General features: G+C 41.2%; 1 protein-coding gene across 6 annotated transcripts in view; it reads left to right on the plus strand.

Moving 5' to 3' along the window:
* CCDC85A (coiled-coil domain containing 85A) overlaps positions 1-27,375 on the plus strand; it is a 178,426-nt gene that overhangs the window by 17,964 nt on the left and 133,087 nt on the right. For 2 of the 6 annotated variants that reach the window (XM_090049902.1, XM_090049882.1), the window contains one exon: positions 2,616-9,563. The exons of the other annotated variants lie outside the window; for them this stretch is intronic. Coding sequence is in view for 1 of the 2 variants with exons in the window: in XM_090049882.1 (XP_089906008.1) it covers positions 2,616-2,653 (38 nt within the window). In the remaining variant the exon portion in view is untranslated. Of the gene's footprint in view, positions 1-2,615; positions 9,564-27,375 lie in introns of those variants that run through there. 6 annotated transcript variants of the gene reach the window in all.

Genomic DNA, 27,375 nt, shown 5'->3' on the forward strand with positions numbered 1-27,375 from the left:
AATGAACTGGAAAGAGACCCGGAACTTAGATCAGTTGGGGTTGAAAGACAATGCTGCAGTTCAGTAGTAAGAAAAATAGTCTGTTTAGAGGCAATAGCTTAGATGCAAAATGCAGGGAAGATATGAGGAAGAGACATAAAAAGCAGATCTATCAATCCATTATAATTAGTTTATTTAAAATGTGTTTCTACCCAAACGTTACTTTTTATGTTGCTAAACACTAGCAGCTACAGAAAGGCTGTGTGATCAGGGATGACAGTTGTGTCCAGGAGAGAGTTTTGTGCTCAGGACCCAGTTCACAATGTGGAAGCGTTTGCAAACCTTTGGGTAGCATATGGACAATGCTAGCCTTTTATATCATCTTACATATAAGAGTATAAATAGATAGGTGGAGTTGTACTGTAAAAAGAAAGAGTTCTACATTCAGCCTGTATCAGTTTTTTTTCTATGAGTCTCTAGCTTGTTTCATCGATCCACAACTATTGTGCCATACATTTTTCAGAGAGAACATATTTTTTTCCATTTTCAGGCCCATGCTTCAGCACATAAATTTCTTGTAGATGCTGCTGTATATATATTTTTTTAGATATGATTTGTGCGAAGTTTGTGTCATGTCCTGAAGCATATCACAAATTTCCAGGAGAGAGGAGACTACAGCTTTTATAGCACTGATCTGTTAAAAAAAAAAAAAAAAAAAAAAAATCTATGCCATCATCATTTTAAGTGGTTGTTCAGATTAATCAAACATAGCAGCATTCAGAATCCTGGCAGGGATAACAGAGATTTATTACAGTTAATTAAAGGCTAATCAAAGTGAGCCTTGAGATAAACAGCACAACATAGCAAACAACAAGGAATGTAGTAAGCACACACAACTCAAGCAAACATTTATTTGACTTTGTGATTTTTGGGAAGCACTCCATTTCAGTCCTTTGCCTAAGTTACTCAGTGAGTTGTCCAAGATCTGTAGGCAATTGTTTACATTTTAGGTTCTAATACAACAGAGCTTGCCATTCTCGACTCCTAGGCTGGGTACGGACATTATGCTTTTACCTGTCTAAGTGACTGGAAACCGGTCTATACTTGTAACCGAGCAGAAGTTTGGCGCACACCGAATGGTTTAGAAATGGCGGAACTTAGTTTGTCTAAGACTTACCCTCCCCCGACTCCTTCCACCCCATTCGCTACCAACCAAAACTATGCCACATACAGAAAACCAAATAACTTAGATTGATTCTGCCTGAAGCTTTTTCAATGTCTTTACCTAGGCCTAGTGAACTTCAGCTCATGAAAGCTTGTGCTTGCTTGTGCTTTCTTTTGCTCGCCCTGTTGCTTGTGTGTTCTCACTGTCTTGATGTACATCCACTTTGGATAGTCAGTAAGGTTCAACTCTACCCTGACTTCTACTTGATCAGCACAGTCATGTTTAACTTCCATGTACTTTCAAATGCTTCACTTCTGTCAATATTTCTTTCAGTATTTTTTTTAAGTGCCCATGAATTTTAACTGTAGGCAGTCCTTGGACTTGCAACACAATTGGCTCCTGAAACCCAGATCTTAAGTCAATGTAACTTGGAACCAATTTTCTCATAAGAAACAATGTTATAAATGGGGGGATTGGTTCCTGAACCAAGGCCCAATTACCCTATTTTCACCAAAAATACCCCAGAATTTTGTACTCAATCAATTATAGATGAGTAATATAGCTACATTAATCTATTTATATTGTAAATAGCAATCCCATTGATTTGGAAGGACTTCTTTGAGGTGACTTTGCTGGACTTTTTGAAAGGCTCTTGGTTGGGCTTTTTGAAGGGTTCTTGGCTGGAGTCTTCTCAGGAGTCTTGGCTGCAGGTTTTTCTGGAGTCTTTTTGCTTTCTTAAAGAAAGTGTCCAAGGAAGTTTTGGAGGGATGTTCTCCAGGGAGATGAGCAACGCAGTGAACTTGTTTGGTGGCATGGCGTTGCATCAGATCAAATGTTGTAAAGTCAAAACTGACATCATAAAGTTGAAACAGGTGTCAATTTATAAACGTTGTAAGTGTGAAATGTTGTAACTCGAAACATTTAAGTCAAGGACTGCCGGTATTTGCTTTAATCATTGCCTGCTGTAAGTTTTGAGGAAGTAGTTTTGCAACCAATACTTTTTCAGGGATGATTCAGCACTGTCTCATGTTTTCACAAACTACACATAAAGTTGGAGTAATAAATTGATCTTCTGTTGGTTTACGAATCTATCAAGTTTTACAGTGGCTAATTATTAATGATTTTAAAATTTACCTTAAAATTTTTGTCCTGAATGCATTATTGACGACAATGGGATAAATTCCAAGAAGATATTATCCAGCTATCAGATGTATAACATTTCTGTGCAGTTAACTACTTACAACTGGGCAAACTAGATCTGTTGAAACAAATGTGATGGGGATGAATTTGGAGCATAGCAACCTTGTTCATTTTCTATTCAGTGATTGTAGTTTGACTGTCTATTTTAATGCATTTGACTTATCTGCTGATATCTTTGAGCTGCTGTAGTTTTTTACTATATTATTAAATCCATAAAGATAATGCAACATAAAAACAAAGCATTCCAACAGAGTTTTTTTTTCCTAACCAGATCTCCAACCACCAAGACCAAAGGCTCTGCAGTCTTAACTTAACAGCAGAAGATACCAGAATCAGTGTCTTCTCCAAAATTCTTTGATTTTATTCCTTGTTGGAACTTGATTAAAAAAGTGAGACCTAATCCTCTCTACAATCAATATACTGAATGCTATCTTTCAACCAGTTGCTACAACAGAGTATGTGAATAATTTGGAGAGCTTGGTGGATAAAGAACATCTTGAATATATTCAAGCAAAAATCTAATTTTAGCTTTTGGGCATCAGCGCTCGCTTCTCTTATCACTTCTATATCAAAGTACTGAAATGGAAAATGATATCTCTTATCTTTTAAAACCTGTTGAAAATATGTACTTTGGCGGGTAAAGATGTATCACTGGATTGCTGAGAGCATAGAAATGACTAAGTAGATTATTTTGGAATTTTGGATCTCAGAGTTGTATCATCACAAGATGTCTAATCATCCTGGCTTTGATAATAACTTGGATAGTGCTAGTCCAGTGTGTTGATCATTATCCTACTAATATATACAGAGAAACAGATCTATGAGGAAGGACACATGTGGAAGTCTCAAATCAAAAAGAGATGCTGCAGAAAGGGATCTACATCATCCTATTTTGTGATAACTCTGCAACCCAAAGTAAATAGAGGATATTTTAATACCCAAGTAAACATTTATCAATAGCCATTTGGAAGTGCATACTGTAGCCTGTGAAGCTAAGAGTTAGTTTCCAGGACAACACATTTTTGTTCTGGCACTCTGTCACCTGAATGTCTTTTCCTTTTTCCTTTTTTTTTTTTTTTTCCTTCCTTTTCCTTTCTTTACCAGTAAACTCAATTGCTGGGGAAGAATCTAATTCCATCTGGACAAAGGAGATGTTTGAATTACTGAGAGATGTTCAAATGTAAAATTACCATCTTTTGCTATGAGAACTAAATGCTAGTTTGGTTGTACAAAAGTGAAGAAGCTTTGTTTTTATTAATGTGGCAAAATTCAGCGTTGTCTGTTTTTGTTGAGTAGGGGTACACGTGAAAGATGTATTTTTTCAGCAGATTACTATTAGGTGTCAGTTCTACTTAATCACTTCTCTTGCTATGAACTTTCACAAATTGAGGCATTATAGAGAAGCAGGATGTTCATTAATTCCAATACAAGGCTGTTCTTAAAAAGGTAGAACCTGAAATTAAAATGGATTGTAAAGTGACTATAATTTAGATTGAGCAGAGGAGTATATTTTTATTGTCCAAAATGAGGGAAATATAAAGAGTAAAAAAGGAAAGCACAAGCAGTGACTGTAGTCCTGAGGACTAGGAGTTCTTTAATTCAAAGCATTGGGCCTCAGTCTATTATATGTATACTTACAGTATTCGTGCAGTATCTAGAAGCTGAATAGTGAGATATATTGCTAAATGTTTTATTATGTATCTGTGTATAGCCTGTATGAGTATTCAGATAGCGTTGACTGAATATCCTGTCTTAGATGTTTTTACCTGGAAAATTATAACAAATCTATATATTTTCCGTATATAGAATCTAATAGTTGTAGTGGGTCATCTTGTATTCAGTATCATCTTATATTGAAGTGAATACAATAAGTCTCCTGTTTAACATCTAGTAGGCTGTGGGATGGGATTATTAGCTGGAATCATTGCGTTGTATGGATCTTTGAACAAGTCTTTCTCTCTTCTAAAACACAAAAATGCCCAGGATTTCTTCCCTGCCTCCCAGGGACCCTCTGCTATTTTTCTGGCCAGTTTGTCTGTAACTGTCATGACAGGTGGGAGGGAAGCTTTTCCTGATGTGCAGCTGCTGGACAGGCAGGCAGTCAGGTGACATTCTCTTCATTTGACTCCTGTGATCTCTTGGTACTTGTTGCGTTGCAGTGGGTGGGTGGTGAAGTGGAGATGGCACAAGGTGAGAGGCAGGCAGCACATGTGCTATTAGGCTTTAGGAGGTCAGTAGCAGACCAGAATCAAGGAGTTTGCTGAAGTAAGCTGCAGGATGGATTTTGTTTTAATCCAAGTGAAGTAAGTCACCAGTTTTGATAATAATTTAAATCAGCAAGCAGGCAACAGTTTTTAAATAAATTTGATTTTAATCTTCTCTTGTATTTGTCTTTTAATTCATTTTCTTAAAGAAAGGTTCATTTTCATTGATTGGAAACTGCTGGTAACCATTATAGCATGTTAATAAATATAGTCTTTGCATGAGACCAGGAACTTCATTTTGCAAACCAGGAGGATATATAATGTCTATGCACATTTTTAAAGCAATTATGTAGCTTAGCATGCACTTATACAGATTCTGAATTCTTGAATTCTTTCATTTTTTATTATATTAGAAAATGATGAACAATGATTTTTTTTCCTTCATGATTTTTTGTCACACTTTTATTTGAATGGAAATGAAATTCAATTAAATGCAAAAACAGTGTTTTAAAACTGTCTTTTTATTAGTTACATAAAATACCTCAACTGTGCTGAGAATATCTAAAAAGTAATCTTTATATAAATGCATTTTACATTTAAAATTGATTTGCTAATTCATAGAATTAGGGTTGGAAGGGACCGCAGGAGGCCATCTAGTCTAACTCCCTGTTCAAACAGAACCACCCCCAGCAAGATCATTCTAGCCAGGGCTTTGTCAAGCTGGGCCTTAACCTCTAAGGATGGAGATTCCCCCACCTCTCTAGATAACCTGTTCCAGTGCTTCATCGCTCTCCTACTGAGAGTTGTTTTCCTATTATCTAACCTATACCTCCCTTGCTGCAATTTTTAGACCATTGCTGCTTGTTCTGTCATTTGCCACCACTGAGAATAGTTTAGCTCCATCCTCTTTGGAACCACTCTTCAGGTAGTTAAAGGCTGTTATTAAATCGCCCCTTAGTTTTCCCTTCTTCAAACTAAATACACACAGTTCCCTCAGCCTCTCCTCAGAAGTCATGTGCCCTAGCCCCCAAACCATTTTTATTGCCACTTGTCCACATCCTTTCTACAGTGGGAGGAGAACTGGACCCAGTACTCCACATGTGTCTTCACCTGTGCATAACAGAGAGGAATAATCGCTTCCTTCAATCTGCTAGCAACGCTCCACTAATGCAGCCCAGTATGCTGTTAGTCTCTTGGCCACAAGGGCATACTACTGACTTATATTCATCTTACTGTCCACTGTAACCCCCAGGTCCTCTTCTGCAGAGCTACTACTTAACTAGTCAGTCCCTTGGCTGTAGTGATGCATGGGATTCTTCCATCCTAAGTGCAGGACTTTGCACTTCTCCTTGTTGAACCTCATGGTTCTTTTGACCCAATCCTCCAATTTGTCTAGGTCACCATGAATCCTAGCTCTACTCTTCAGTGTATCTACTATATGCCCCAGCTTGGTGTCATCTGCGAACTTGCTGGGGCTGCACTTCATCCCATCTTTCAGATCATTAATGAAGATACTGAACAAAATTGGCCCCAGGTCCAACCCCTGGATTACTCCACTTGATACCGGCTGCCAGCTAAACATTGAGCCATTGATTACTACCCATTGAGCCCAGCACTTCAGCCAGCTTTCTATCCACTGTGCAGTCCATTCATTCAACCCATATTTCTTTCAACTTGCTTTCCAGAATGCTGTGCGAGACTGTATTAAAAGCCATGCTAAAAGTCAAGGTATATTATATCCACTGCTTTCCCCATACCCATAGAGCTAGTTGTCTCATCACAGAAGGCAATCAGGTTGGTCAGGCATGACTTGCCCTTGGTGAGTCCATGCTGACTACTTTCTTGTTTTCCAAGTGGTTAGAAATGGACTTTTGAGGACGTGCTCCATGATTTTTCCAGGGACTAATGTGAGGCTGATTGGTCTGTAGTTCCCTGGATCTTCCTCCTCCTCTTTTTTTTTTTTAAAGGTGGGCGCTATATTTGCCCTTTTCCAATTGTCCAGGACCTCCCCCAATCCCCACGAGTTTTCAAAGACTATGGCCAGTGGCTCTGCAATCACATCAGCCAACTCCTTTGACACCCTCAGATGCATTGTATCTGGCTCCATGGACTTGTACACATCCAGCTTTTCTGAACATTCCCTAACCTGTTCTTTCACCACTGAGGGCAGCTCATCTTCTCCCCAAACTGTGTTGTCTGGTGCAGTACTCTGGGAACTGACCTTGCCTGTGAAGACCAAAGTAAAAAAGGCATTGAGTACTTCAGCCTTTTCCTCCTCATTTGTCACTAGGTTGCCTCCCCCATTCAGTAATGGACCCACACTTTCCATGACTTCCCTTTTGTTGCTAACATACTTGTAGAAACCCTTCTTGTTACCCTTCATCTCCCTTGTTAGCTGTAACTCCAGTTGCACTTTGGCATTCCTGCCTTCATCCCTCTACGCCTGAGCAATATTCTTATCCTCTTCCCAAGTTGTCTGTCCAAGCTTCCACTTCTTGTAAGCTTCCTTTCTGTGTTTAAGCTCATTAAAGAGTTTTCTGCTAAGTCAAGCTGGTCGCTTGCCACATCTGCTCTTCTTCCTGCCCATCAGGATGGTTTGTTCTTGTGCCCTCAGTAAGTTTTCTTTAAAATACAACCATGTCTCTTGGCTTCCTTTCCCCCTCAGACTGGCCTCCCAGGGGATCCTGCCCATCAGTTCCCTGAGGGGGGTCAAAATCTGTTTTTTTGAGGTTCTGGGTCCATACTCTGCTGCTCCCCTTTCTTCCTTTTGTCAGGGTCCTAAACTCAATCATCTTGTGGTCACTGCTGCCCATCTTGCCATCCACTTCTACATCCCCCACCAATTCTTCCCTGTTTGTGAGCAGCAGGTCAAGAAGAGCATGGCCCTTAGTTGGTCTATCCAACACTTGCACCAGGAGGTTGTCTCCAACACTCTCCAAAAATGTCCTGGATTGCCCGTGCACTGCTGTATTGCCCGTGCACTGCTGTATTGCCCTACCAGCAGACATCAAGGTGATTGAAGTACCCAATGAAAACTAGGGCCTGTGATCTGAAAACATCCACTAGTTTTCTGAAGAAAGCCTCATGCTCCTGGTCTGGTGGTCTATAGCAGATATCCACTACAACATCACCCTTGGTGCTCTGCCCTCTAGCCTTAACCCAGAGACTTTCAGCAGGCCTATCTCCAGTTTTGTACTGGAGCTCTGAGCAATCATAAAGCTCTTTTCTACATACAGCACAAATCCTCCTCCTCCTCCTCTGATCTGCCTGTCCTTCCTGAACAGTTTGTACCCATCCATGACAGTGCTCCAGTCATGTGAGCTAGCCCACCAAGTTTCTGTTATTCCAATCACGTCATAGTTCCTTGACTGTGCGAGGACTTCCAATTCTGCTTGTTTCCTGAGCTTTGTGCATTTCTGTACAGGCACTTGAGCGGTGACTAGCCAATTGCCCTACTTTCTCAGAAAGTATGAGAACACTTCCCCTGTTGCCCCCTCCTGCTTCCTCCAGGTCCTGCACTTCTCCATTTACCTCAAGGCTTTGTTCTCCACCCCCCTGCAAACCTAATTTAAAGCCTTCCTTACTATGTTAGAGAGCCTGTCTGCACATATGCTCTTTCCTCTCTTTGTCTGGTGGATCCTGTCTCTTCGTAGCAATCCTCCTCCTTGGAACAACATCCCATGGTTGAAGAAGCCGAACTCTTGCTGGTGACATTGCCTGCGGAGCCACGCATTGATCTGCAGGATGCATCTGTTCCTGCCAGGGCCCTTCCCCTTGACCAGAAAGATTGAGGAGAAGATATGCCTGTGCCTCCGTCCCCTTCACCCTTGCACCCAGAGCCCTGTTGCCACTCTTGATCTGCTCAGGGTCATCCCTGGCAATTATCATTGGTGTCCACAGGGATGAGCAGCACAGGGTAGTAGTTAAAGGACTGGATGAGTCTTGGTAATCCTTCTGGGACATCTTGGATCTGGGCTCCAGGCAAGCAGCAGATCACTTGAGACAAAAACTTAGGTAAGCAGATAGACCTCTCCATCCCCTGCAGAAGGGAGTCTCAAACCACCACCACCTGTCACATCCTCTTTATGGCAGTGGTCTCAATCTTCCCCACATTCGGGATTCCTGAATTGGGCTTTTCAATCAATGGAATTTGTTCCTCCTCCTCTGTTGCTAGTGCTCCATATATGTTCTCCAGACAAACCACTGCACATGGGCATGACAACTTCTTGCTGCCAGATGATACAAGCTTCTACCTTCTTGGGAATCCCATGCCCTCTTTCTCTTCTAGCAGCACCTCTGGCAGTCCTTCCTCCACATTCCCAGAGGTTTCTACCAGCATGGAATCGATGAAGTCCTCATGGCGGAGGATGCTTTGGAACCTTGCTACCTCTTTCTGTAGCTCTTACCTTCTCCCTGAGGGACACTACCAGAAGGCACTGCTCACATCGCAGGCGCTCCCCCACCTGGCTGACACTGGAAGGAATCTGCAAGCCTCTGTCTGCCCAGCACCAAACCAGGACCTGGGTGGAAGCCTGTTTGCTGTTCCTTGATCTGAAGGGCCCCCTTTTTCCCTGTACGTTTTTCCTCTCAGCAAGCTTACAGTGAAGGAATTGTGAGAGAGAGCTTCCAAACAAACTCCCCCTCCCTCTGGACTCTAGTTAAGCAAGGGGCTTATGTCTTGGTCTAGTCTGCTGAATTTTAGCTTCGCAGAGCAGGATCTGGTGGCTGGTGCTAGTTCCTTTTCCCCTTCCTCCTCTTGCTCCTGAAAATTGACTGTTTCTGGTTATCATGTCCTTCAGGATTTTGAACTATTAGATCTCATCCCCCTCATACCTTGTTTTGGAAAAAGAAAAGCAGCTTTCCTTCCCAGCCCCTCAGAGTCAGTTTTTTTGACTGAATGAACTGAACCAAAATAGATGAATAAATTGAAATGAAGGAAAAATCTCTTTGTGCTTGTAGACAGCAGGGCTAATTCCCTGTCTTTGCACCTGAAGAAGAGGCCACTATGGTCAAAATCGGGCTTAATACAGCAGCAAACTCTGATTGCAGTGTTACGTCTGTAAGTTGTACCAGTTGAGTGGTTTGATTTTTAAACTTCAACAGAAAGCATATACTGCTTAGTATTTTGGTAATTTAATAAAGTAAATGTAAACTGTTTGTATTTAGTTTTGTCATCATTTTAATTATAATGAGTTAATTTTTCAAATGAAAAAAATATTTAATTTAAATAAAAATAACCCCTGGAACTATAGAAGTGGAAGGGAGCTCAGGGATCATCTAGTCCAACCTGCTGAATAAATGCAGGATGCATTATTCCTAAATCATCCCAGACAAATATTTATTCAGCATCTTCTTGAAAACCTCCAATGAAGGATATTCTGCAGCTTTCCTGGGCAACTTGTTCTATTGTCCTACTATTCTTACCATTTGGAGTATTTTTGTGAGAGAGATTAAATCTAATTTGCTGTAGTTTAAACTCATTGCTTTGCATTTTGCCCTCTGTTGTTTTCCCTCTTCTTTATGAGGGCTTTTAAAAGGTGTGAAAACTGATATCCATTTGGGTGGAGGGGGGATTGCTAAGTAGTTAGAGTATACAAAGTTGTGAGTAATGTGAGGAAATTTCATGGTTTATAAAAGCAGAAGAGATCATCTAGTTTCTCCTTTTCTGTAGCAGGGTACAGGATTTTCCTGATTTTTAATTCTTGTCTGAACTAGATTATATATTTTAGAGGTAGGTGCAGCTGTACCTCTCTTCTATCAAAATTGTTTTCCCTGGTTGTCCTCAGTAATGCCCTGGTAGCTGGGGCAAGGGCAGCCCAGGAACCTTTAGCCATTAGTCCTCTTACAATTCTTTCTCGTTGTTCCTGGGGCAGGAAATTTAGGGAGATCCTGAGGTGCCATTGTGTAGTTCCTCCAGTATCATGTAATTGCAATGAGCTGGGTTTCCGTATATGAAAATCAAACCAGAAAGCCAGTGGGCCTTATTCTTCCTAAGACGACTTTCGCCATTTAAAGAGTGCTGTGGATTTGACAAAGAGGGCATTTCCCTATAAGCGTGCCCATTTTAGTGGCAGTTGCTGGGCTCAGTTCACACCCACTACCACAGGTGATGTAATGTACCCCTGTCTGTGCCAGCAGGAATGGCTGTGGTCCAGGATGGTTCATATTGGGGAATGAGCCTACAGTGTTAGAAGCTTTCACCAGGTTAAAACACTTTTAAAGTTAGGGAATCCAAAGGAACCCCACTGGTGGAATCTGCAATGGGAACAGCCTGAATCCGTGCTTCAGCCACAGACAGTGCTGACTTCTTTGGAAAGTGTCGGCCAGCTTGCGGATCTTACTGTGGAATTTCTGCTGACTGCATTATTCCAGCCAACCTGGGGCTGAATCTAGCCACTAGTGGAATAGACAGCAGAAGTTTAAGGTGACACATCGGTACCTGTAGTGGCAGTGCCTCATAGGACAGTGTTACTGGCTGGGCTGCCAGTGGCCTAGAGGAGGATGGTCTGGCAGTGCAGCCACTTCTATTTTTTCATGCCCCTTTGCACTGATGCCATGGTCTCTCTCCCCTTCCCTGGCCCCCCACCAAGTCAATTTGTCTTGTTTCCTGTAGCAGAGATTACTGTGGTTTGGTTGATATGACACGCATTGCCATCACTTCTGTTTCAGACTGTTCAAAATAGTTGCATGGAAGCAAGATTTCAAGGCTAGTTTATTCAGATGAGGCTTGGTATACATTATTTTACTCTGCTGTTAAGGCCTGATTCTTCAGGGTGCTGAATATTTCCCAGGAAGTCCTGGAATACTGTCAGTTCATTATGAAGTCAAGGTGTTGGACACAGCTCCTCACGTGGGAGGACATAGCCTAGTTCCTGTCTCTTGATCTAGTCAGTCAGTCTTGTTTTTGTAAACCCATCTTTTTTATGTATTGTCTAGACAACTACACATCTTTGAAAGGATCAAAAAGGGACCAAAATGAATGTACAGTGAAGTATTCTCAATAGTGCTGTGTTTAAAATGTGTTGATGACTATATGGGTATCTAGAAAAAGAAGGATACTTTGATCATCAAACTAATCAATTTGCTGGAAATCAGCAGTTGTTGCACTGTCTCTCCAGCCCCAGTAGGTGTTCCCTTACCTGAAATATGTTGCTCTATCTGTACATTCTTCAGAGTCGTGATGAGCTGCTGACAAGCATGAGGAAGCACCACATCATCCTTATGGGGACTGGAGGGACTCTTCTTGTTTTTTATTTTACACTTGGCAGCTCAGTTGCTGCCAGGCATAATCAGCAAATCACCTCCTTTTGGCACCTTTTAACCGTAGGTTCTGATCCTGCAAAGTCTTAAGCCTAGATACAAAAATCTAGTGAGTGTGTATTCTAGGGGCCCTGTGTACCTGAATAACATGGTATATGAGTGTTGCTCAGTGCTCTGCTAAGGCGCATTAGTCTTCCTCCTGCAACTGGACCAACTCATGTCATTCTCCCTGGAGGCCCCGGTCCAATCTCTGATGTGGCAGCCATCACATAATTATTGCAGAACTTTGCATGTATGAGTTCTCCCATTGATTTTCAGTGGGAGATCATTCATCTGCATGAGTTTAAGTACATACTTATGTCTTTTTGGGTAGAAGTGATATATAGTATCATAGTACCATAGTGCTTAGGGTCAGAAGGGACCTAAACAGATCATCAGGTCAAACCCTCTGCCCCAGGCAGGAGCGAGTGCTGGGGTCATAACACCCCAGCCAAATATCTATCCAGCCTCCTCTTGAAGACCCCAAGGTAGGCGACGGCACCACCTCCCTTGGGAGCCCATTCCAGAGCTTGGCAGCCCTAACCATGAAGTAGTGCCTCCTGATGTCCAGCCTGAAGCTTCTTTCTAACAATTTGTGGCCATTATTCTTAGTAACCCCTGGTGCTGCCTGGGAGAAGAGAGCCTCACTCAATTTTTGCTGGTTCCCCTGGTGAGTTTGTAAATGGCCACCAGATCCCCTCTCAGCCTTCTCTTGTGGAGGCTGAATAGGTTCAGGCCCTTTAACTTCTCTTTGTAGGGCCTGCCCTGCTGCCCCTTGACCATGCGAGTGGCCCTCCTCTGGACCCTCTCAATGCTAGCCACATCCCTCTTGAAGTACAGTGCCCAGAACTGGATGCAGTACTCCAACTGCAGCCTGACCAATGCCACATAGAAGGGAAGGATCACCTCCCTGGACCTGTTTTGTGACGCATCTGTAGATTCACAACAAAGTGCCTTACTGACCGCTTCCTCGCATTGATGGCTCACATTCATCCTGGAATCAACAATGACTCCAAGATCCCTTTCTGCCTCTGTGTTGTCAAGAAGGGAGTTCCCCAGCCTACAGGTGTGTTGCTGGTTCCTTCTCCCTAGATGCAGCACCCTGCACTTGTCTGTGTTGAATTCCATCCTATTCTCATCTGCCCACCCCTGTAACCTGTCTACATCTAGCTGGATTCTGTCCCTCCCCTCCAGTGTGCCTGCCACAACCCACATCTTAGTGTCATCAGTGAATTTAGACAGCATGCTTACCACACCCACATCCAGGTTGCTGATAAAGATATTGAACAGTACAGGCCCCAGGACCAAGCCCACATCCCTCTAGGTCACAAATGACCTGTCCACCACCACTCTCTGGGTGCGACCGTCTAACCACTTTGCTACTCATCTGACTGTGTAGGCATTGATGCTGCAGTCGCCTAATTTTTTTGAGAGAATGTAGTGAGAAACGGTGTAAAAGGCCTTCTTAAAGTCCAGGAAGACAACAGCCAACATGATGCCCTTGTCCAGGGACTTCGTGACCTGGTCATAAAAGGAAACCAGGTTAGTCAGGCAGGATCTGCCCTCAGTGAACCCATGTTGGTTGCCCCTGAGCGTTACTTCCCTGCTGAGCCCTTGCAGATGTGTTCCTTGATAATTTTCTCAAAGGTCTTCCCATGGACCAAGGTGAGACCGACTGGCTTATAATTGCCAGGGTCCTCCTTCCTCCCTTTCTTGTAAATGGGGACCATGCTGGCCCTTTTCCAATCCTCTGGTACCTGGCCAGAGCCCCACGAGTGCTCATACAGCCATGCCAGGGGCCCCGCTATGACTCCTACCAATTCCCTCAGCACTCTTGGGTAAGCATCTGGACCTGCTGATTTTAAATATGTCCAGCCCGTCCAAAAGTTCCCTAACTAGGTCATGCCTGACCCTAGGCATGGTGGTGCCTTCCCTGGGCCCATCTGTAATCCTAGTGGGGGAGATGTCCCCGTCCCTGTTCAGTAATATGGAGGCAAAGAATTAGTTAAAGAGGTCAGCTTTTTCGTTTGCTGAAGTCACCAGATTGCCAAGCCTGTCCTGCAGTGGCCCCATATAACCCAGTGCCACCTTTTTCCTTCCTATGTTTTTGAAAAAGGACTTTCTGTTATCCCGAATTCTGGTTGCTAGCCCTAGCTCCATCTCTGCCTTGGCCTTCCTAACAGCCTCCCTGCAGTTGCGAGTAATGGAGGTGTAATTCTTCTTGGTGATAGCCCCTTGCTTCCACTTTTTCTATGCCTCCTTTTTTGCCCTCAGGCATTCCTGGATGCCTTTGCTGAGCCATGGGTTTTTTTAGCACTCCTGCCCCACTTGGTGAGCATTGGGACTGACTCCCTTTGAGCTCAGAGGATAGGCTCCTTGAGGAACAACCACCCATCTTGGACTCCCATCTCAGACCCCTCACCAGGTCATTGCCTGTGGCAAGGACCAAGTTCAGCAAGGCGTTTCCCCTGGTGGGACTATGCACCTCCTGGGTTAGGTGGAGGTCCTGGATATAATAATCTCTTCTACCCAAAAATATAAAATATGTAAAAATATATTGCCTCTACCCAAAGAGTTTGTCTGCTTTTGTGCTTAGACTAATATGGTTACAGCAAAGATCCCTGAAACACAGAAGATAGTGCATTTTGCTGTTTGAAATGTAAACTTCAGAACATAAAGAATAAAGGAGCCAAATTCAACAGCCTGGACTAAATATTAACATTGAGTTTATGGCCTCCCTACAGCTTGTCTTCCATCTGAAAACACCAGGGAACCAGCTTACATTTGTCTCTGCAAGTCCTCTCCATTTGCATTCTTGCAGGACAGCTTTCCAAAAACTGGCTTTTTTTCATTCCTGAGAGATTTCTGACCATCTTTAATTTCTTTTCGTTTTCCATTTTTTTATTTTGTTTGTTTTTTTGCCTGAAGAAGAACGTGTGTTCAAAAGCTTGCAAAGAACAGGTTTTTCATAATGATTTTAGTTGGTCTAATAAAAGATATCACTTCTACCTAAAAAGTTTATCTTTATGCTTAGACCAATATAGCTACAGCCAAGATTAAGGCTTTGTACCATTGAGGCCTTGCTGCTTATGGAGAACTGCTGGTGAACTGGCAAATCTAACTTAGCCAATTTTTCAGGTAATATTGCCTAGCTAGTACATAGAACTTTTCATCAGTAGCTCTCTAAGCTGTTTACAAAGGAGGTAGGTATTGTTGTTTAGTTTGTTTGGTTTTTTTTGAAGAGGTGCATAGTGACTTGTTCTCCTCCCTTCCTTTTGTATTTTAATTTCTCTCTTCTTCCTATACTCTGCATTTTGCATGTTCATTCTCAGCATCTGGTGATGTGCACTTGGGTTCGCAAAAGCTTTTGCTTACCTGTATAATTTTATTTAGTTACTTTATAAGAGGTGCATACCCTTGCTTTCTGACTGACAGCTAACTATTTCTTTGCTCAAGGTTACCCACCTGGCCAGTGATGGAGCTGGGGCTAGAACCCAAGGAGGGATTACTGAGACCCAACATTTTTCCATGAGTTTTTTTTCTTTGAGGATTAACCTTTTTATATCCTCCTGAATGTCAGGTTATAGTATCTGGGAAACTTAAGGTTTGGTGTTTTGGGGAATTTTTTTTATGTTTTATTTGTGATGTCACAAGCCTATTAAAAGCCAGTAATGTGCTTTTAATGAGAGTCTGTTCAAGTACCTTCCACATATGTAAAAAGAGTGATTTAAAATATTATTTTTCTGAAGAATCTTAATCAAGAAAGAAGTAAAGTTTTTGGTAAAAATTGATGAATTGATTATACCCTGTAATTCCATTAAGAAAGGAAACTTTAAATTTTATAGTGCTTCTTGTGGCCTTTGTCTCTTGTTGCAATGTAGTGGATTCACTATTGTCTTCTTAATACTCCCAGAAAAAATTGTCCAGGAAGGGTATTTATATTAGGGCTATGTGAGACTTTGGCAGCCATTTTGTTTCGGAGGTGTTTCAGCCCGTTTTGGTGCCTGAAACACCAAATCCGAAATGAAACGAAACAGAAGGCTCTGAAATGTCTCCAAAACGAAACTAAACCATCCAAAACATTTCCGAAATGTTTTGAAATGTCTTCATAGGTGCCCCCCAGGAATAGTCTGGCATAGCCCTGCAACCCTCCTTTAAAGTGACAGGAGGCTGGGGCTTCTCCTACGGCTCCCCCCCTCCCCCGGGGCAGAGGTAGGTACAACTGGGGGAGCTGCGGGAGAACCTGCAGCTGCCCGACTGTGCCTGCCTCTCTCCGGCTGATCTGAATCTCCGAAGCAGCTCTGAAACAGCGTTCAAACTCCAAAACAGATTAAGCCAAATCGAAACGGAATGGTGATCCAAAACACTAAAATGAATCACTGTCCCTCTTAAACGGTCAAATCCAGAACGGAGATAAAACATAGCTATTTTGCAGAGCCGTAACTTATATAAATCAGAAGTGTGGTCAGTTTTTAGGGATTTGAGTTGCTGGAGGAACCAAAGGAGCAGGTGAAAGATGAGACCACAGTGAAGCAGTTTTCACTGAGCTCTCTGGTTGGCAGGTAGGTGGCACCTCCCCTGGCAAGTAGGTGGCTGCTATTAATGATTGAGTGCTGCAGCCTGGTGGAGTGTTTAATTAATTCCTTTGTATAAAGGAATGGTCCAGCTTGAATGAAGAACTGGGAGAAGGTACCCGCTGTCCATATTAGTACAGGAGGGTCCTGTCTTATAGTGAATTGCAGTGAAAACGTTAATTGCTCACAGCTGCTACAATTGGCACCATTTGCAGTTAAGTTTGATAATTCTAAAGCTTCCCTTGGAATTTGGAATTTGTATGCTCATTTTGGAATTGATTGTCTAGTACCTTACATGGCTTCAGTAATGTTAGCCTAAATGTCCCTTCTGTATATGTTTACAAGCATAGAAAGTTATTGCAGATTCCTGTGGTGCCTAATGTTCGGTTTTCAGTGGCATTTTATCATCAAATATGTTATGTGCAATTTATTGTCTCAAAATCATACATTGATCTGAAGCAAAGAAGCCGTACTATTACTATTTTAATCCTACATATAAAGCCAGAGCAATTGTGTTCTGAGCATATCCTAAGTATTATTCAGCAACCTTTTTGTTTTGCAGAGCATTTTAATTATCCATTTTTAATTAGATTAGTCTGGTTATTGGGTTCTTGAAATATGTACATATTTTAAGGATCACAGGGAAGTAGCTTTTTGGAAAAACGTCATTACATTATGTTTTATAGGCACTACTTTGCATTGAAGTGTGGGAACATATGGTATCACTTCTGATGTGACAATCCTGTCTAAATGTCTTTGCTGTAAAAATTTATGCAGAGGAATATACTTTTTTCCTGTAAAAACATTCCTCATGTAGGTAGTCAATTTTTATTATGGTACCTTGAGCTATAACATTGCTTGTCACTTAAATTTTACAAGGACCAGGTCAAAAATTTATGTTGCATGCCCCAATTTTAAGAAAAAATGCCCAGTGTGTGCTTAGAAGCTTAAAGAACCTGATAAAGATATTGTCCGTTATTAAATGGTTTAGAAAATAGCACAGAAAATCAGTCATTTTCAGCAAAATGGAGAAATTCTGTATGACTGAAAAAAGAAGTCAAGTCTAAACTCCATAATTTTATTTTTACTGTAACACATTGAATATAGAAATCACTTGGAGATAATGGGACCTATAGTATCATTCTCCAGAGTAAAACAACACTGTAATGGTTACTTCCAGTTTTGTCTAGTTTTAAATAGCCTAAGTGGTGATGTTTCTACGTGAGCCATGTTAGGCTTCAGCTGTCAGTGAGCCACCGGGGTGGAAATGTCAGATAGATGGACTGGAATACAGGCATGGACAGGGAGAGACTGACCAGGCATGGATAAAAAGATTTGTGAATCATTAGCCCTGAAATGATAGTTAAAACAGGATAGGTAGCTCAAGGAGAAGGACAGAGTCTTTTTAGGGCCTTTGCAGAGAGGGTGGAATAGGGACCACACTGAAAGAGCATATGGAAAGACTGGAGGAGAACCAAGAAAGGACACAATGATAAAAGTCAAGGGGTGACAATATAGTCTGCAGGAGGAGCAAATCATAAGGTGTGGAAAGCTTGGAGCTGGGGGTATGGGGGTAGAGTACAAGTGGGAACGTCATGGGACAAATATACCAAAACGGGTAAGTGTCAGGAAACTTTTGGTATTGGAAACTGTAGGCAGGTCAATATATACACGTACCTATGTCCCATTCTTAGAGCTCTTCCTCACCCAAATCCTCTGACCATCTTCATGAAAAATCCCTTGGCTTGTCCCCCAGCAGCAGTTCAGTCCACCTGTGAGCATCAGAGTTTGTGGTTAAACTTCCTTCTAATCTTCCCTTCTTTGCAGCGTGTTTCTTACTTTCTGGGTGCTCTAGATCACCGCATACTCTTTAAGCCGAGCCCTCATAGGCATTGGCCTGCTTGCTGCTGGTCATCCCTTCTTTGATTTGGATGGGGAATGGTGGCTCATGTAGGTTGGGATAGCTGAAGGCAATCTTGTAGATCAGTCCTAAATAGCAGGGTAGATATCTGTTATATGATGTCCTAGGTAGTTGTATGTTGATGGAGAAAGGGAGTTGTTTTAGAAATTTGGTAAGAATAGGTGTAAGGAGACAGCATCCTGACCTCCTGTCAACAATGCTTCTGCTTCTCTGGAGCATTTGAAAGATTGTAAGATTGGACACTGGCTTTTTAAATACTGTATATAGTGTGGAAAAAGAAATGTGGTAACAGGCATATGCTTAATCGAACAGCTACAGTATGATGTGACATGCTTAAAAAATGTTTGCATAGAAAACCTAACACAGCTAAACAAGAGGAGAGGATTCTACCTACTTTTCTTGGGAAAAGGTGACAGATCTTGCCTCTCTAGCTTTTGCTGTTTGTATTGTTAACAGATAGAGTTCAGAGAGGAAGCTAGTTCATTCTATACCTGCAGAGCAATATCTCAGTGAATACTGCACCAGTTGCTGAGTTTAGACACAGATCTTACAGAGCATGTGAAAGTCTGGCATATATAATTTTAAAGTGTAGAACAAGCCACTGAATGTCTGACTGACCCATTTCATTTTATTATCACACACGTAGCATTTCAGATCTTTCTTTTTCATTATGATAATATCATTATAATCTGTCGATACCTTGGCACCATAGCTGTCTTTAACAAGACTACTTCTTGCAAGAACTAAAACCATTTCAGATGGTATCTGTCTCACGTTATTTTAATTCATGAAAGCCGTTACTTCCCGTGCTACCAACAAGAAAAGTTAAGCCTTGCTGCTTACTGGCTACAGTCCTATCTCATAATGATAATGAATATAATTAAATGAGGCATCAGTGACAACATTTAAAATAACTAAAAGCATTCTACTTAAAAAGCAAACAACCCAACAGCAACAAAAAGGGTAAAAGAACAGAAGATTATAAATATTGACTTAACGATTGCAATAAAAAAAACCCCCTTCACATAAAGGTTGGGAGAGTGGGGTGGATGCAGATTTCAGGGGGTAGTAGATCCTACATCTTTCGACCTACCTGATAGCCCAAATTAAGGAGCAATGGTAGATGACTAAAATGACGAATGGCACCTGAATGCAAATACCACCCAGCCTGGGATCAAGGATGGTAACTGACCCCATGATCATTAAGGGCTTTAAAAAAATCAACAGTGCTATCTTAAAATCAATATGCTCCTGTAGGGAGCTGTCATGAAGCTCACAGGGTGGCTGTGTTAAGATTACAGTAGTTTCAGTCAGTAAGCAAATGTGCTACCACGGCTGCATTCTGAACAACCAGCCAGTGATGGAGAAGCCCCCTTACATGGGAGCTGCAGGAACTGAACCTTGTGCTTATGAGGACAAATGTTGCAAGACTGTCATGGGGTGAAGAAGGATGTAGCGGCAAACAGAAGAAACCCTACTGCTGACTTGGAACCATAGTGGTTTTCAGTATAAAAGGTTTTCATTTTAAAGAAAACAGGATGCTGGTACTGACTCCCTGCCTAATTAGGCAGGGACATAAAGGATGAGGGAGCTTCCTTTACACTGCTATAAAAAGGAGTCTCCCTATGCCTGAAGAAGGGTGACCAGCCAAAAGCTTGCCAAGAACTTTTTTCCAACTACTCAGTTGGTCTAATAAAAGGTATCATATCTACTCAAGCAACCTTGCCTGCCTATGTCCTTAGATCAACAAGGCTGCAACCAAAAACTCATAAAAAAGGGCTTTTCACTTCCTGCCACAGCTATTCAGAAAGGCCCTGTGAAATTAGTTTCCTTGTAGTTAAGAAGAAGGTGTTGTCTTGGTGTGAAAATTTGGGAATTCCAAGTTATGGCCTGTTTTCTGTATGAGGAATGTAGGAGTTGGTGTGGAGGGGCCCAGCGAGATTTACTCATACTGGTTTCCAAGCAGGGTAGCCCCTAGTTTACTACCTCTATAGGCATTTCCAGTGGACCAGTATAGAGCAGGGTTAGAATGCAGCCTCCCTTTGTTCTCTGTGCTTAGTTTCAGGTGCCAAGGAAAGAGGCCTGGGCTCCCTATCAAAGTTCTGGCCAGCTCATGCAACAGGGGACTTAAGGGTAAGCTGGCCAGTATATGGCACCCAGCAGAGCAATACTATAAAGCTGAAGTTTACAGGCCACTGAAGATTCACAAGCTGATTTGAGTTCGGTCTGGGAAGAGCTTTGCTACAAAAAACTCCATCCACAAATGTATTAGTTTCCAGTGGCGGAAGAGGATAGTCATTCCAATACAGTGGGAGTGGGCAGGTGGAAGTTAGGGAGCAGCATCGTTATGCCCTAGGATTTCTTTTAAAACAGCACTGTGGGATTCCTTATTTATTGCCCTTCTCTGACACCAGTTCAGGCTTGCTTAGTTACACTGCAAGAAGCACAGATTTGCTTACATGATATCTTTTATTGAACCAATTCTGTAGTTGGGACAGAGATAAGTTTTTGAATGCAAAGCATTCTTCCTTAGGTCTGTGGAAAGCAAGCACAGCAACTTCTAAAAACAGGGAATTGAGTTGTGAAATATACAGTTGGTCCAATGAAAGATATTGCCTAGAAGAACAATCCTTACTTCTCACATATTTCCTGGACTTTCATGGCTACAACATCACTCTAACGCTATCATAACATTCATTATACTGGTAGCTGCCAGTGCTGCAGACTCAGCCAGGGATGTTCTTATTGTCAGGTTAAGCCCTGATCAACAATTCCAGTGATGATTTACAAGGCTGAAAAGAATAGTTTGATTGCTCCTTTCTCCCCACCCGCTCTCTTGGCAACAGAAAAGGGTGAAGTCCTGTTTGTGTCATAAAAATGAATAACTATGCTTCCAGGTACAAATACAGCCACTATTACTGTGTCCGAATGCCTTGCAAACAGTGATGTATGTGGTAGCCATGTTGGTCTGAGAAGAAAAGAAATGCAAAAATCTAGAACTCTTGGTTCCAAAATTATATCTTTTATTAGACCAACTGAGAAATTGCAGAAAAAGATTTGATTTGGTTTTTGCTATTTCTCAGTTCGTCTAATAAAAGGTAACATTTTGGAACCAAGAGTTCTAGATTTTTGCATTGCAAATGGTGATAATTTGATCTTGGCAGTACTCTGGTGAGGTAGATCAGTGTTGTCTTATTGTCCCTCTGAACTGGTGTGGCTGCATTGGAGACTGAGTGTTGTTGTAAAGTGTAATTTCTCAGTGCCAAGGTGGCATCATATGTTTCAGAGTTGTCATTCTTCCAGGCACTGTCAGTCTGATGTTCAGACTGCATCCCTCCTTCCCATTCCTTGCTCAGAAGAGGGCTCGAATTTTAATAGCATGGTGCTCAAGCTTGCCGGAAAAACTACTTACAAGAAATACATGATCCTTTTTTTTTTTTAAGAAGCAGATCTGATTGGTTAAAGTAGATCCAAATGAACAGAATGTTCAATAACAGATCATTTATGTCCAAATTCTGTTTGCTTTAGTTATGTGAGTAAGCAGATGGCACTCTCTTCATGTGAGCAAAGCAACAGGATTTGGCCTTTATGTCTCTCCTCATGCTGAGTCTGAATCTGATGGAAAAACATATTATTTTTATTTTCAGTTCCTTCTTGTAAATATAAGATGCTATGCAGTTTCAGAAATTTTTTGCAGTTGCCTATTGAACCGTTTAAAATAAGTAATGGCTCATTCATCATAGACGATTCTGATTAGTTACTCGTCTTCAGTATCAGGTTGACCTTTAAAGTCCTCTTTTGCAATTGGATTGTAATTTAAAAACAACATGTACAAATTCTATTAATCAGTGTCTTTCAGACATTTTCACGGTCCCTCTGCATCCTTCTAATTGTTTTGGCTAGTTTTGGAGGATATCAATACTATCTTTTTATCAGTGATTTGTATTGCAGTGGACGTGATGAGAAATTTTGTTTTTGATATTTGACAGCCTTAAGGTCAACACACACTTTTCCTACTGCTTATTCTGGAATGTAGAAACTATCTCATTTACCAAACAAGATACACCACCAGTACATCTAATCAATGTGCTGTGAAGAGAAGATTAAATTGAAAATGTTATTGAGATGGAAGATCTTGGCCTTAATAGAAAAAGTTTATGTTAGTCTCTCATTGTTTCTCTTTCAAGAAATGGAAATCAGGAATACTTTAGTCTGCTATTATACTATTCCCCAACTTGAGCGAAAATTAATAAGAGGAGAAAGTCTGCATAGCATTCCTTATTAAAGCTGTGGTGAGAAAAAATATTGAGCTCAAGAAATGATGCAGATATAAAATTATTCACCTTATACAGTGGTGGGAAAGTGATGATCTTGATTAATCTAGCCCTCTAGAAATAATGTAAGGTGTCATGATATGGGCATATGAGTAGCATCAGGCATATTACTTTTCACTCTAGGAAATACTATAGGCCCCAGCACTGGTAAAAGACTGATAACAGGGCCTTGTGCAGTTCTGCAGATTTTCAGCAGCTACATTTATCCAGGGACCTGCTTCAGTTCTTGAGTGTACATCATGATTCAACTGGGCAGAACTAGATAAACTATCAGAAAACATCTCCCGTAATACCTGAATCTTCAGAATTTTGCACTAATGTGCAGATGTATTATGAAAAATATTAATATGCCTTTGGGAATATACACTGTTACTATAGCACTAACACCTGAAATTCCTATGGCTCCTTCATGGTGCAAGAAAAGGTCTAAGAGATGACTTTCTTGGATGATTCAAGCTGTAGGAATTAATGAATGCTGTGCTTTGAAAATAGGAGGCATTTTGGTATCTTCCAGGTCACTGATCTAATTAATGAAAGAATTGAGGGTCTGTTCCCACATTCAGTTTTGCCCTTGGGTGACTTTATGCACTTGTGGATTCCCTTTGTGTTCACAGCCTCTTAGATCCTTAAAGAAGCAGTGTCAGTGGCATGACACCACAAAAATACTAGAGACAGCAATTGAAGCCTGTTACTGAAGAGAAATCAGCTAGTGTCTTCCACATGTAATCTGCCAAACAGTTTCTGGTAGAAAGGAATCTTGCAACCTTTTCTATGAGAAGGTGTGAGGCTTTCATCATTTCCATTAGGCCTTTTGGTATTCCTGTAGTCGGAGAGAATCCCCTTTGTTAAATTTAATTCAGATTGGATTAAATGTTTAAAATTCCTGTTACTCTTCTGTCACTCAAGTCTCTCTCTCCAGGGCTGCAAGATACAGCTCAGTGACCCATCTGCCTCCTTTCTGCATTCTCATAGAAGTCCCTTGCATTTTGAGGTAGGAGGAGAGAGAGGGAGAGAGAGAATGCAAAATCCTCTGGGATTTCCACTAATAGGTTTGGTATCCAGCAGCTAGATCCAGTGGCCAATGGTCCCCTCTCTAGGCAATAAAATAGGGCAGGAGCTCCCTAACTGTAGGAGCAGAGGGAAAGAGTGCTAGGTAGGATTTCCTTACAAGCTTTCTAGCACTTATAGTTCTGGGAAAGTAAGTTCCAGACTGATAGCTTGTATCTTGCCTTATCTACCAGAAAAAATACTGTCTATTACTGCATCCACAGTAGCAACGTTGCTAAACAGATGGAAATAGTGAGACTGAAGAGGTTTTAACATTGTGCTATCCACTGAACTTGGCTTTGGCAGGTCTTGGCATCTCTGGGCTATCTCTGGAGACTGGTTGGGGAGGGGATGATGAGACTTTGCAAAGAGATGGCTTTTCATCTGTGAAATATTTAACCATTTTTAATTCAAAATATAAATACTTAAGTTTTCTTTTTCAGCCAGCCCTTACCAAGGGAATATTTCCCCCCTCCACTTGAAATGCAAAAGTCTGTAGTTTTATATGCACTTATTTAAAGTGCGTGCTTTCTGAGAAGTTTAGGTGAGTCTGCAAGATGTGCTAACTGTTAAATCTGAGTTTTAGCTAAAAAAAAAAAAAAAAAAAAAGGAAGAAAAAAAAATTTGTTTTCAGCCAATTTCATTGTTGGTTAGTGTCTGAGGCTTGGGAAGGCCATTGGCCATGGCTTTTCTGTTTATTATTGCTACTTAAAAAAAGACATGTCAAGGTAGTAGTTAAAGACACAAAACAAGATTATAAGCAAGATTATTGTGCTAGGCAGGGTACAAAACTGCTTGTGAGAAGCACTCCTATTCTGAAGAGCCTAAAGTCTAAGTAGACAAGACGTGCATTGTGGCAGGGAACCTTTTGGATCAGGAATGCTCATCCCATTATTCATTTTTAGAATAAAATTTCAGACTTTTTTGTTATAACAATAGCTTTAAAAGAAAAAGAGGTAGAGAAACTTCCTTAGTTTGGCAGCCATGCATAGAGAATCTGTGATTCTACCTTTCCATGTCCATTGTTCTCTTTATTCTGGCTGGAGATCTAACCTTGGATATGTATTTCACAGCAGGGCAGAGACTGTCACGCCCTGCCCACAGGGAAATGGGAGTGTGTGAGTGTGTTGCTCCTGCTTGGCAGCCTTCCCAGTAGGTTAGGGTTTTTTTGCCTGAGAAGATAGGAGAGGAGGGGCCTGGAATATCTAGACTTTTATTTAGAAACATGGCAGAACAGGTTGAATCCAGCAATACACAAAGACAAGATGAAGATCTTTAGCAAAAGATCCAGATGGTTTACACTGCACTGTTCTTTCAGTATTGTGGAGCTGCTTAAAAGCTTAGCAGTGTGCAGCTAAGCATAATCAAAATGATCCATCAGGCCATAGACAATGCATAGTGCTCTAAAGTAAAAATAGATTAGTAGATAGATTTTTGTTCTAGTCTAGTTTTTAAGATATTATGTTTGCTATACCAGTTGCTTTGCATACTACGCCCTAATTGTGCTATCAGTTATATACATGCCTACTGCATGTATGTACAAAGATGCCATTGGCTTTTAGTGGAAGTTTTAAGTATATGCTTAATTTTAATTTAGGCACGTAAGCTGGATTCACAGAATTTGAGACTTGGTTTAGTTTTAAACAGCTGACTTCTTCAAATGAATTTTACTAGAATTTGAAAATGCAGCAGACAAGCTGCATGGACTAGTTGCCAGCTAACCCAGATTTCAGTCAAATTTAATTTTTGTGGAATATAATCCTTGGATGTTGCAAAGCAAGCTTGTGTGGATCAAAACCATAGGAAGTAATTGTAGAAATCCCTGAAGTGTTGTGGCCCAGTCTTGCACAGTTTTAATAGTGAGCACAGACCCCATAGACAAAGTAATAAATGTAATTGTACTGAAGGTTATAGTGTAGGTGCCATTTAAAAGCCGTGTTTCATTTTATATGAAGTTTTCTATTTTACTTTGTATTTTACTGTTTTGTGTATAATACATTGGTTGTGATACAGGGGATTAATACAGTAGTGTGTATGGTGAGTGCAATCACAAGCTTTTATTTCTTCAATGAACAGGATTATATTAGCACATAGTACTTTTATTATTGTATAAATCTAGAGCCCAGTTCAGACTTGATGTAACCTCACCAATTTTATCAGCTTTGTGCCTATTTGCACCAGGGCTGAAAAATGGTCATGTTACTGCAAGTCTGCCAGACCACTAGCAAAGATTTCAGCTTACTGGGTTTTTTCCCCTTATTTTTGGTAGTATATGAATTATTATCCAGAGGGATACTGGTAAGTGGGAATACTTCCTGATATATCTGATTATTCTGCATCTAGCAGCTGCTTAAATGACAGCCTGGGGTTCCTGTCTGACATGTAAGCCATCATCTATATGATAACATGCAGATCTGGGAGTGTTCGCTATAAATTATTCAACCTAAAGACACAGGAACATTTGTAAATGTTATTTTGATGATTGGTCAGTCAGAATAGCTGAATGGGCAAGAAGGAGCCTGATAAAGTGGCAGGTATCCCTCCCTGTATAATGACGTTTATTACTTTAGGGTTATTTTCAAGTCCAACAGAAAATGTGCACCAGATATGCAGATAGCGTAGGGATGAATATGGCACCAAGGGGTGTGGTAGTCAGATTAAATTAGATAAAATCTGCTAACTGGTTTAAAGGACTGGTATTGTACTGTGTCTTGGTTGATGATGATATTCTATTTTTAACTATAAAAGGTGCAATTTAGAACAATGGATTGCAACACTCTCATGGCTATCGTGCTTTAACTTCTGAAATCTTAGTACCAGATTCTCCTACTTTTGTTCACATTGCATAAACCAAGAAAAGGGGGTGAGACATAACATGGAGGCACCTTCTAGCTCCTTATTGTCCATGTGGGAAATCGAGGGCAGGATAGGGGCAGATGCCTGCCACTGAATTTTTGAGTACTGAGATACACTGGGGAATGTATGCCAGCTTGGGGGAAGTGGGGACGATAGCTGTGTTAACTTCTGTGGCAGCAATGCTGCTGCTGATTGCCCAAATGCTGCTGCCAGGTCCAGACGTGGCCTGTAGGGACCCATCCTGCAAGGAGCCCGGGATCTGGTGGGGGAGGAGGATGCATGGTCAAGTTTGACATTCCTGCCTTAGGGTAACTATTGTGTTTTTCCCTTGACCTTCAGTATGGCCTGTTTATTCTGTTGAGTCTTTGGTGATGATTTACACCCAGCTGATGGAAACATATTCTTAAAAGCAGTCACAAATAGCAGCGCTTGTCACAGATTGAAAAGGAAGGAAGGTTATCAATGTGCTGAGAGAAAAGTGAGCAGCACTCACCCAGCATAAAAGCTCCAGGCTCTTCAGATATTTCCTAACCTCTTATTTAATCTCTCTTCCTTCTTGGCTGCCTATTCACATGGATGCAGATGTTAAACGTTCTTTAGCAGTTAAAAGATCATCATGTATAGCTATTAAAAGATCATGCATAGAAATAGAAGCTGGGTGAAAAAGATGCATATGCATTCCCCCCACCATTGCAAAACTTCTGCCCCTGGAAAGAGAGCAGAATTGTGGGTGGTGGTGTTCATAGTTATCAAGTTTCCTTGTCTTAATACTATTTCACAGGGTGCTGGCTTTTGG

Source organism: Crocodylus siamensis, chromosome 1 (genome assembly GCF_052110815.1).
Source record: "Crocodylus siamensis isolate JL-2025a chromosome 1, ASM5211081v1, whole genome shotgun sequence".
NCBI classification, from domain to species: Eukaryota; Metazoa; Chordata; order Crocodylia; family Crocodylidae; genus Crocodylus; species Crocodylus siamensis.